The sequence below is a fragment of the Procambarus clarkii genome, chromosome 27, assembly GCF_040958095.1.
Source record: "Procambarus clarkii isolate CNS0578487 chromosome 27, FALCON_Pclarkii_2.0, whole genome shotgun sequence".
Lineage (NCBI taxonomy): Eukaryota > Metazoa > Arthropoda > Malacostraca > Decapoda > Cambaridae > Procambarus > Procambarus clarkii.
This window is the reverse complement of record NC_091176.1, coordinates 20,866,076-20,878,250: the sequence shown is the minus strand read 5'-3', so window position 1 is coordinate 20,878,250 and position 12,175 is coordinate 20,866,076. Positions and strand designations below refer to the sequence as shown.

Here is a 12,175-nt window from a genome sequence, read left to right as displayed (position 1 = left end):
GAACAATGTGAAATATTTACCCACGAAGAAAAAATAAAACAACGAAGGAAAAATATAACCAGAATTGACCTCAGTACTTTCGTGTAAAAACAAAAGCCCTAAACTAGCTAAATATTTTCATATGTATATATATATATATATATATATATATATATATATATATATATATATATATATATATATATATATATATATATATATATATATATATATGTCGTACCTAGTAGCCAGAACTCACTTTTTGGCCTACTATTCAAGGCCCGATTTGCCTTATAAGCCAAGTTTTCCTGAATTAATATATTTTTTCTAATTTTTTTCTTATGAAATGATAAAGCTACCCATTTCATTATGTATGAGGTCAATTTTTTTTTATTGGAGTTAAAATTAACGTAGATATATGACCGAACCTAACCAACCCTACCTAACCTAACCTAACCTATCTTTATAGGTTAGGTTTGGTTAGGTAGCCGAAAAAGTTAGGTTAGGTTAGGTTAGGTAGGTTAGGTAGTCGAAAAACAAATAAGTCATGAAAACTTGGCTTATTAGGCAAATCGGGCCTTGCATAGTAGGCTGAGAAGTGTGTTCTGGCTACTAGGTACGACATATATATATATATATATATATATATATATATATATATATATATATATATATATATATATATATATTTATATATATATATATATATATATATATATATATATATATATATATATATATATATATATATATTTATATATATATATATATATATATATATATATATATATATATATATATATATATATATATATATATATATATATATATATATATATGTCGTACCTAGTAGCCAGAACGCACTTCTCAGCCTTCTATGCAAGGCCCGATTTGCCTAATAAGCCAAGTTTTCATGAATTAATGTTTTTTTTCGACTTCCTAACCTACCTAACCTAACCTAACCTATTTTTTTCGGCTACCTAACCTAACCTAACCTATAAAGATAGGTTAGGTTAGGTTAGGTAGGGTTGGTTAGGTTCGGTCATATATCTACGTTAATTTTAACTCCAATACAAAAACATATACCTCATACATAATTAAATGGGTAGCTCTATCATTCCATAAGAAACAAATTAGAGAAAATATATTAATTCAAGAAAACTTGGCTTATTAGGCATATCGGGCCTTGAATAGTAGGCTGAGTAGTGCGTTCTGGCTACTAGGTACGACATATATATATATATATATATATATATATATATATATATATATATATATATATATATATATATATATATATATATATATATACATATATAGGTCATGACACTTGATCTCAAGAATGCAAGAAAAACCTCATTTGAATGTAATTTTTTTTTAATCAGAAACTCTCCAAAAGTCTCCAGTAGGCAATATGTATCAAACATCTTGAAGGGTTTAGAAAAACCCTATAAAAACCCTTAGTCTTGTTAGATTGGAAAAATTGCATCGAAACATTTTGTATCGCACAGGTATTCTGTCAGAACAAAATATGAACCAGATGCAATCTTCTCACACGTCGGCCGTTGCAACAATTTGATTGATTGGCAAAGTCTTAATGCACTACCTACATCAATGGTTTAGTAACAGAAATTTGAGTCTGCTCTCATCAGTTACAATAATAATAATAATAATAATAATAATAATAATTTTTATTTAGGTAAAGGTACATACATAAAGAGATTTTACAATGTTTGTTGGCTTTATAGATAGAGCTAGTACATACAATGCCTAAAGCCACTATTACGCAAAGCGTTTCGGGCAGAACTTATTTCAATAATAAGTTGAATATGAGCTTGGGAATACATAACATAGATTCATTACTTTAAGCCAAGATAGCCAATATGTTTAGCCCCATTAAATCAATCTAAGCATCTGGTCATTCAGCCCTGTAAAATTGGTATAAATGTTTTATTTTTTTGCGGTAGGTATCGTCCATGAGCTGTAAATATTGGTTTCTTATCTTTTAATTTGTCATTTAATTTATTTTATTTATTACAAGTTTCCATGCACAATAGAGGTAGCAAAATTCTTTAGAAAGTTGATGTTCTATGATGAAACGTCAACGCCCATTTTCGAGTTTCCAACCAAGAACTACTTCTTTTTAATAATAATCATCTTAAGTTAATTGTTTATCTGTCCTTGAGCATTTAACTGGATTACATTTTTGTAAATAGTTCCTTTAACTTATGTCCGTTCTTGTTCTAATATATATTTAGATTTTGTTTATATAGTTTATGACTTCATCCATCCTGCGCTTGCGACCCCACGGCCAGTGCCGCCTGCGACCCCACGGCCAGTGCCGCCTGCGACCCCACGGCCAGTGCCGCCTGCGACACCACGGCCAGTGCCGCCTGCGACACCACGGCCAGTGCCGCCTGCGACACCACGGCCAGTGCCGCCTGCGACCCCACGGCCAGTGCCGCCTGCGACACCACGGCCAGTGCCGCCTGCGACACCACGGCCAGTGCCGCCTGCGACCCCACGGCCAGTGCCGCCTGCGACACCACGGCCAGTGCCGCCTGCGACACCACGGCCAGTGCCGCTTGCGACCCCACGGCCAGTGCCGCCTGCGACAGTGAGTGTTCTATTACTCTATTATTTCTTCTCGATGTGTTTCTGTCTTTGAAGAAATGTACACACTATATGAGAGCACTTAGACTTATTCCTTAAGTTCAAATGTGTTTTTTTCTCCTTAAACTATAAATCAAAGATCAATAATGACTGACCTATTATATGCGGAATAGCCACACAAAAGTATAAAGTAATAGCTTCAGCGTTTTCGGCCCTTATGTCGGGTCATTATTTATGTCCAGTCATTGTTAAGCTGTTAACAGTGTAGGCATATTATATTGAGAAAAATATTAAGCCTTGAATGAAATATAAATGACTTGAGCACTTAACACGAAAGTGCATGTCATGACTTGTTTCAGTTTTCCATCGTGGTAAATATTCTTACATTATTCATTACACGTGAATTTATTCGTGATTTAATCTTATTACTGAATATGACAGTAAAAGTAAGATTAATGATTGTAGCAGAAAGCATTAAGCGTCTCTTTATGTTGAGCTGCTGTTCACCAATGTGCTCGTGGATGAGACTAATAATGATAAATAGAGTTTATCGGGTTCCAGCTTGTACTTACTTTGATATTCCAGGAGACACACTTAAGAAGCTACTCGAGGCACGCACTTAAGAGGTTCCCTTCCTGGGTCCTAATGAATGTATGTATAAACAAGTAGACGGCGGAGCTATGGGGTGTCCCCTTGATATCCTAATTTGCTAATTTTTATATGGATAGTGTCGAACAGAAAGTTCTTGTTGACATGGGCCTAAGCCGAGTATATAATGTAGATACTTAGGCGACATATTCCTGTAGGTACCTGATGTTGATCACTTCCTAAGGCAAAAGGATGCATTCGAGTGAAGTTCAGGGCTAAAGTTGACTTACGAGATTGTGAGTGGAAGTGAACTACCTTTCCTAGATGTAACAATCTCGTTAAGAAAGGATGGCTTTCACAGTACAGTCTGCACTAAGGAAAACATCATAGAATGGTTAGCCTTAAAGCTAAGATTGATTGCCTCGATAGGTACAAGAAGACTGATGTCAATGCCTGTGTCAACCCACACAGCTCCAGCTGAAACGAGGTTGACGAGGAACTCGGTAGAGAAAAGCAGGTCCTGGTCAATAATAGATTCTCTAATGAATATGTCGAACATGTGATTAAAAAGAACGTGGGCCGCCTTGCAACCTCAGACAAAACAGAACACAGTACATTACCGGTCTCTTCCACTAAAATATTACACTGGATCTTCTCCACGGTCCACAAAACGGGAGATATTCCTGTAAAACATTATTGAATATGATCCGTACCGACACCAACCAGAAGACTCAAATAAAATATACTATAAGAGCAACAAGGCTGCCAACGTGCTCTCGGAAAACTCTCCTGACGTCAAACAAAACTCTTTGAAAAGAGACGAATATTTTCACTGTCTTCACATGCCCACTTGCATGTGAAGTGCCCCAACGAACTCATTATATAGGGATGAACTCAATATATAGGGAAGACAATATCATCATTTTCAAGGCGCCAAACAATCAACAAACGACAAATCCTATGTAAGATCATGCAGCCTCTACACATAACCAGATCATCACCAAAGATATCTTTACAAACAACACCAAAATAATCATTGAAGCATAAGTGATTTGTAAGCTGCAATGAACGTATTGATCCATAAGTAAGGTGCTTCACCGTCACCTCATCCCCAGCTAAATATATCAAGCAGACCAAAACTGGGAACCACTCGAACTCTGCGTTTGATAATGTTGACAAGCGTTAACGAAACCCTTCTCTTAAAGTCAGGCCTCAACAAAATTGTAAAATGAGCTTCAAAGAGTTAAATTTTCAACATCCTTCTCCAGTGAAGAACTATAAGAAAAATTTAGAAGATTCGTGCTCGAATAATTGATCTCGCCATTTCTCTCGTATTCAATAATATATATATATATATATATATATATATATATATATATATATATATATATATATATATATATATATATATATATATATATATATATATATATATATATATATATATAATTTTTATGTGTGTGTGTGTATTACCTAACAGCCAGAACGCACTACTCGGAACGTATGCAAGATCCGATTTTCCTAACTGGGTGGGTGATTTTCGTTATTTAAAAAAATATATCGAATTAGATTATTTGTAAGAATATCATTACATTTAAGAACCTGAATTACTGACTTAGTTGTGTTTGGTTAGGATAGGTTAAATTAGAGTTGGATAGGTTTTGTCATATTTCTGCTTTAAGTTTAACTTAAATTAAAAATATGAAATCCTTTAGAATATATTTGAATGTTTTATCATTCCATAATACAAATATAAAACTATAAATCATTTCAGGAAAACTCGGCTTGCTTGGCAACTCGTGCCTTGCATACTAGGCCAATTAGTGCGTTCTTGCTATTAGGTACGACATATATAATTGGAAAAACAGTAGTTAGCTGTCTCGCCCAATATTAATATCTTCTTGGACTGAAAGAAGCAGCCACTTGAGGATGCAGGAAGAAAGGAAGGATGAAGGATACGAGATATGAAATACATGTGCAAACTATAGGCGTTAAACCTCGAAAATGATACAACGCATACAAAAAAAAAAATTAAGAAATTGTAATCAAAGACCGATAAAACAGTTAACACAATTATTGTTTCTTAATAATAATGCAGGAAGATAATAAGATATTAAAGCAGACCCCATGACATTTTTTAAATGTACAACGAAACATAATGGAAATTAACACACAAACTGTGTAGCGGAGATGTTGATCTTGAGAACGGAAATGGGTATTGTAAGACTAGATTACATTTTTATCCAAAATGTTATAAGCTATTTTATTATCAAGAAATGCATCGGTCTTGTTCAAACCCAGGCTCATGTTCAGTGTACTATCACAATATAATTAGTTTAGACTCAATTATATGTCTAGCACTGAAAGTCTTACTATAGACCATAACATTTGAAATTTTCCAATCCAACGGATCGACAAAACTTTGCTTGTGAACAAGCAATGCATGAGATGCCAGCCCTGACATAAACAGTTCTATACTTATGTTTTTAAACACAATTATTAATATATTCTTTAGGGGAGCGTGAGATTTGTGCTACGCTCTTAATGTAAGAGAGAACGAGAATATTTCTGAAGGACAGAATCAATCTGGGACTAAGGCAGTAACATGATTTCTTAGCTTGTTTCAAAGCTATACCTGCAATGGATTTAGGATATTGCAATTTTGAGGCTATCACAAAGAACTTCAACATTTTGTCATCACTGTTTTCAGGACTAAGCATCCGCAATGCCCTCAAAAATATTCAGGATAATATATAATGTTTCAGAGTAATGTGATGGTTCAAATATAAACGTGCGTATGAGCTAACATAAGTAAGCTTTCATTTCATGTTAATTGTTTTATCAGTCTTTTTTTATTACTACTTTTCTCCTAATTATTGTTTCCATCTGTAACCCGTGTTTTGCCATTTTCGGGATTTAAGGAGCAGTTACGCTTATATTTCTTATCTCCTTTCTGCTTTCGTGCCTAGATCCCTCAGTGTATGCTTCATTTTGTCCTGGACGATGTCTATATCTGGACGAAAGAGCAAAATGCGCTTTCCAATTTCACTGTAGTTGTTATATATATATATATATATATATATATATATATATATATATATATATATATATATATATATATATATATATATATATATATATATATATATATATATATATATATGGGTCCCCACATTGGCACCAGAGGTGGTACCCTCACAAACTTTTATATATATATATATATATATATATATATATATATATATAACATGTAGCAGTCCTTTAGACTTAAATGTTTGAATATGACTGAAAGGATTTCATTAAAGATTCTTGCACGGATCATATCTACACTACTGGAAGTACAATATGAATCTGCTCTAATGCTAATAGTGTGTTCCCAGACAGGTAAAAGCGTGCTCTTGTCGATAGCTATGTCAGCTGTGCTATCACACAGCTTCTTTGTAGTTTGAAGCAGGTTTAATGAACACTTGGAAGTTATAGAAAGGTTTATGTCAACAATTGATAGTCCAACGGGTTCTTCGAATAAATTAATAAAAAGGAAAGGTGAACCACAATATCTCCTCTGGTAGAAGACTAACACTACAGCATATTTTCATCTATTCATATTCATGTTTATATTATGTCTTTATTCATAAATGTCTGTGCATATACGGTTGGGTAAGTTTACACACAAATACAAGTCAGCATTTATCTAAAATTAGTAAGTCAAAATAATAGTAAAAAAGTATTAATTTTGTTCATATCTATATTTAGATTTAAAAGCTACATTTATCAGTAATTTAACAATTCATCCCAGATGTATCTGTAGCGAACATATGCTGCAGCAATAGAAAAAACAAAGTTTGTCATCTGAGCAGTGAAAATGACACTGTCAAATCTTATTGTATATTTTTTTCCATGACAAGACAATTTGAAGAACGAATTTAATCTAATTATACCATGAAGGTATAGATTTTTGCAAACCCTCAGTATTTGATATCAGCAATTTTATCGTAGGCCTAGATAAAAATCACCTTTCACACAGAGCATTTAACGTTGATCTGATATTATTGAATTCAAAATGTTGTCATTAGGCAATATATTTGTGCTAAACTCTTGCATAAGAACTTTGTTCAGAGGCTCCTAAAACCGAAGTTTTGAATGACATAATTGAAAAAAAACTGACCCGACACATCATTGACAAAAACAAGACAAACCACATGAAACTTCTCCAAAGAAGTCTTCCAAGTAATTAAAAACACACACACCACCAGGACAGAAGCTTTGAAAGAGACAAACGTCGCAGGTCTTTTACATGCCCACTTTGGGAGTGTCAGCCTCAGCGATCTCAGTATATAGGCAAGACAACAATATCTCTTTCAAGGAACTTGTGCACAAGCATAAAGGGCCTATCGAAGATTACATCCTTTTTACACTCACCCTGACCATCAGCGGAGAAATCTTCACTGACCACCCTGACCGGCAGACCGGCTTCACTGGGAGCCAGTCGGCCGAGCGGACAGCACACTGGACTTGTGATCCTGTGGCCCCGGGTTCGGTCCCGGGCGCCGGCAAGAAACAATGGGCAGAGTTTCTTTCACCCTATACCCCTGTTATCTAGCAGTAAAATAGGTACCTGGTTGTTAGTAAGCTGTCATGGGCTGCTTCCTGGGGGGTAGAGGCCTGGTCGAGGACCGGGACGCGGGGACACTAAAAAAAACCGAAATCATTTCAAGATAACCATCAAGCTCGAAGTAATCGACATCACGATAGGAGATTAGATATTGCCGTTGCATAATAAATGAAACACTCATCCAGTTATCTAAAGCCATCTTGCATTTAGTTACATCTTACCTACCACTAGAACAGGAGAGACACGTCGGGACAAATAACACCGTCAATAGATATTTTGATAATTATTTTGTTTTCCTTCCCAAGTGAAGAACAATAATAAAGAGAATATTCGAGTTAGAATCATCGATCAATTCCTTTCGTTCATATTCAATATGTCTACAAGAAACATTGCTCCCAAAATTATATACTAACTAATATACATATATATATATATATATATATATATATATATATATATATATATATATATATATATATATATATATATTTATATATATATATATATATATATATATATATATATATATATATATATATATATATATATATATATATATATATATATATATATATATATATATATATATATATAATAAACACTGGCCATGCTAGTTTTGAGCGGAATCATCATAATAAATAAATAGAGAGAGTTGCAAGACACATCAACTGGCCATGCAGACACTTACCTGGCTGCTAGTGAGTGATCTACTAGCTACTGAACGGGTATCTAGCAAGAGAAGGGGGAGGTCGAAATTAGTTAGTATGCATAAACGACCAAAAATCATAAAAAAAGGTATCCGACACCATCATTCAGGATCAGGCCCAGAGATAGAGGTTCCCAGGTATACGGTTTTTGTTTTCGAATTTTGTTTTGTTTTGTTTTGTTTAGGTGGCCGTGTTTACCAAGGAAGGATTGGTTAGAAGAGTGACACAGAAGAAGAGCTGCATGAAAATACAGAAGTGGAAACAGAGAGGTTGAGAAAAAAATAAGATTGATGGAGATTACTACTCGAGGCAAAATTTAAACGAGAAAGAAAAGGCTTGTTAAACAGAGAACGATAGAGATAGAGATAGTGATTGAGGAAAGCAGGAATGTAGATAGGTTGAACCGAATTATGAAGACGAGATTGCGGGTGCTCATAGACGAGAAGAACATTGAAACAAATGGCAGAGTCGAATTGGAGAAGAGACACAGGTTCAGATGGGGAGAGAGATATTCGGAAGAGAGAGAAGCAGACTGAGAGGGAACGAGATCTTCGGAGGAGAGTGAAAGAAGATCGTTGAGAAGGAGAGATAGCTTCGGAAGAAAGAAAAAAGCAGGTTGAGATCTTCGGAGAAGGGAGAGAGGAGCAGGTTGAGAGGGAGAGAGATCTTGAGAAAAGAGGAGCAGGAGAGTTAGAGACCAGGACTTGAAGAGTTATGGAAAGTCATGCATGAATCGGAAACGAGGAAGTATTCGGATGGAAGAAAGAAGTGTAGTGGGAGATGAAGACTGAAGGATACGACGAAATCTAAGAATTGGAGGAAATGGGAGAGGAAAGGGAAGAAACGTGGAGAGGGAAAAAACGAGGAGAAGGAAGAAACGAGCAGAGGGAATAACATGTTATAGGAATACAATTTTTGAATAAATAAGACAATTAGAGATAAAGAAAGTGAAGTGTGTGTAACAAGAATGAAGTGTGTTCGTGAATGGATGTAGTGAGTAGAGGAATATCTGAAGAAAGTAGCTAAATAGAATATAGGACTAGGCATTAAAAGAATAGATGTGAATGAACAGGAGAAGGATGTAAGAAAGTGAAAAATAAAACTTCAAAGTAGGTAAAAAGAGACCAGGGAATGGGTGAGGGGAAGGGCGGGGTATTCAGGATGTTCTAAAGTTAAGGGAAGTAATAAAGGTGAACTCAGAAGAATGGAGAACGGGGATAATAAAGGTGTAGTGAGGTGAATGGGGTTGAGGTAGTAAGTAGAGAGACACAGTATGAGGGACACAGTAAGATAAGATTATGAGGAGGCAAGGGGAGGTATTATTGAGGGGAGAAGAAGTGAGGCGAAGTGGAGGAGAAGGAGGGGAATGGTGGAAATCATGGACAGGGTTTATAATGTGTTAATAATTCAGAGAAATAAATAAAAAAGTATATAAAAATTTTTTGCATCATAAAAACAACAAATAAATACAAATAAATTAAGTTAATAAATCCATTTAATAATATTTATTGTATTCATGGCGATTCTTTGTTAATATTAGCAATAAGATTAAAGAGGATAAATTCTGAACAATAAACACCATCAGATGTTCAAATGATTCAAATGACTTGAATTGATCATCTCCAAATCAGTTCAATTGAAGATGATCAATTAAGACGAGAAACAAAGAAGGGCCGACAACGAAAATAAATTGATAATAAGAGTAACAGAGAAACAGAATTGACCGAAAAGAGGAAAATGAGAAGAACGGAAAGTGCGTCTATTGCAACACGCTGTTCATTATTCTTCCTCATATTGTGGGAGACGAAAATATGACGAGGCGAAGAGAATAAGAGAAAAGGAAAGAGATGAGACATACAGAAGAAAGGTGGGAAAAAACACAAGAAAAAAAGGAGTGAATGAGACTTTATGGGAAAATGAAGGGGAAAGAGGTCACATGCAAAGGAGAAGAGAATTATCTGAGGAGGGAAACTCATCAATGAACTGAGAAGCAAATATTTAAATTCAAATGTAACTAAAATGCAAAATTAAGATTATAATACAAAGAGAAAGAAAGTATAATAATACTAGAGAGTGTGAATATTGAAGCACAGCCAGCAGGGCTAATAAGGGGAGCAGCACTAGACAAAGAAGGAAAACAGAGATACACAGGCATTATACAAGAACAAAAGGAAAAGCACACGGCATCAATATTGAATATCAAGATATATGAAGCGAGACAGAGACTGAAGAGCAGTTATAGAGGGTGGGAGGGTGGTAAGGGAGGGTGGAGGAAGATAAGGTAAGATGGGGAGATGATAAAGGAGTGGGTGGGGGATGTTAATGATGGATGAGAGTGGTAGCAGAGGATGAGGGATGTTCAGTAATGGTGAGGAGGTGGCAAGGGAGGATAGAGAATGAAAAGGAAGGGTAGGGAAGGGAAAGTAGGGGATGTTAAGGAAGGGTGGAGGTTAGTAAAGGAGAATGTTGGTGGGCGGAAACGGGCAAGGAGAGTATTAAGTAAGAGAGACTGGGGGAGGGTGGGATGGAATGGAATATGGGGAGGGTACGGAGACTGAGATTGAGAAATAGAGAAAAAGAGAGATCCAATTTGGATAGATGATGTCAGTATAAAAAATAATAGAATGAGTTCACCCTATTCTCTATTCAGTCCAGCTCACAAGGAGAAAGACAAACATAGGCACACCGACAGAACGACAGGGATATGGTGGGAAATGAAATGAAAGAAAGAGAAGACAGAGGAAATGGAAGAGCAAGCGCGATAGACTAAAGAAAAACAATTGGATTAAAGGCGAAGAAAATAACAATAGACGAACTGAATAATACTAATAATACTAGAACAGGAAAAAGTAATGATCAGAAAAAATAACCATGGAATAAAACTTAGATGAGAATCTAAAGGACGAAGAAAGACGAGAGTAAGTGAACTTGCAACAGAGGTGAAGGTTGAGAGCAACATTAGCAGACTAAACAACGAGGTCATCGAGTTCAGGAGAGACTGCTAATAAAAACTAGCGATACGATCAGAGAGCACAGAGAAGGAATACAGCAGAGATAAGTAAACACCCTCCTTGAGAGCACTGTATTAAGCTTGGAAGCAAGAGATAAAAGAGTGAGGAAATCTAGATAAATGGGATACGAAGACTGTGTGTGTGTATCAAGAGACTCAAAATGAGACTCGCGTAGGAAAACAAAAATCACATCATGGGAAGTCACATCAAAAGAAAGGGAATCACGCATGAAAAAATATCACGCATGTAAAAGGGTCACACATATTAAAAAGGTCACAAAAAAGGGCTCACACACGACAATGTCACTCACGAGAAAAAACGCATAAAATATATAACATGAAGAAAATGGTACACATGGAGACTTGAAACTTGTTGTAAAGAGTTATGCTTTAGGCGGTAACAGAGGCCACAGACCAGGACACGCACGGCTCAACAAGCAGCCACAGAAAGCAAGTAGTTTTAAGGTTATTAATTTTTGTTGACACTGGAAGGTATTGACGTCACGCCAGCAGGATGGGACACCCAAAGGAGGAGCAGGGAATGGTAGGAGGAAGTGAGGAGAGGGAGAGGCATGTGGAGGACGAAAATTGAAAGGAAGGACAATGATAAGGTAAACGAAGTTTAAAAGGCGGAGGCTTAGGTTGAGATAAAAATATAAAGAGAAA

General features: G+C 35.6%; 1 protein-coding gene across 1 annotated transcript in view; it reads right to left on the bottom strand.

The window, feature by feature from the left end:
- Positions 1-12,175, bottom strand: part of LOC138349864 (peripheral-type benzodiazepine receptor-associated protein 1-like) — a 94,419-nt gene that overhangs the window by 16,572 nt on the left and 65,672 nt on the right. Inside the window, exon 12 of the mRNA XM_069332429.1 lies at positions 8,481-8,521. Coding sequence (XP_069188530.1) covers positions 8,481-8,521 — 41 coding nt within the window. The remainder of the gene's footprint in view (positions 1-8,480; positions 8,522-12,175) is intronic.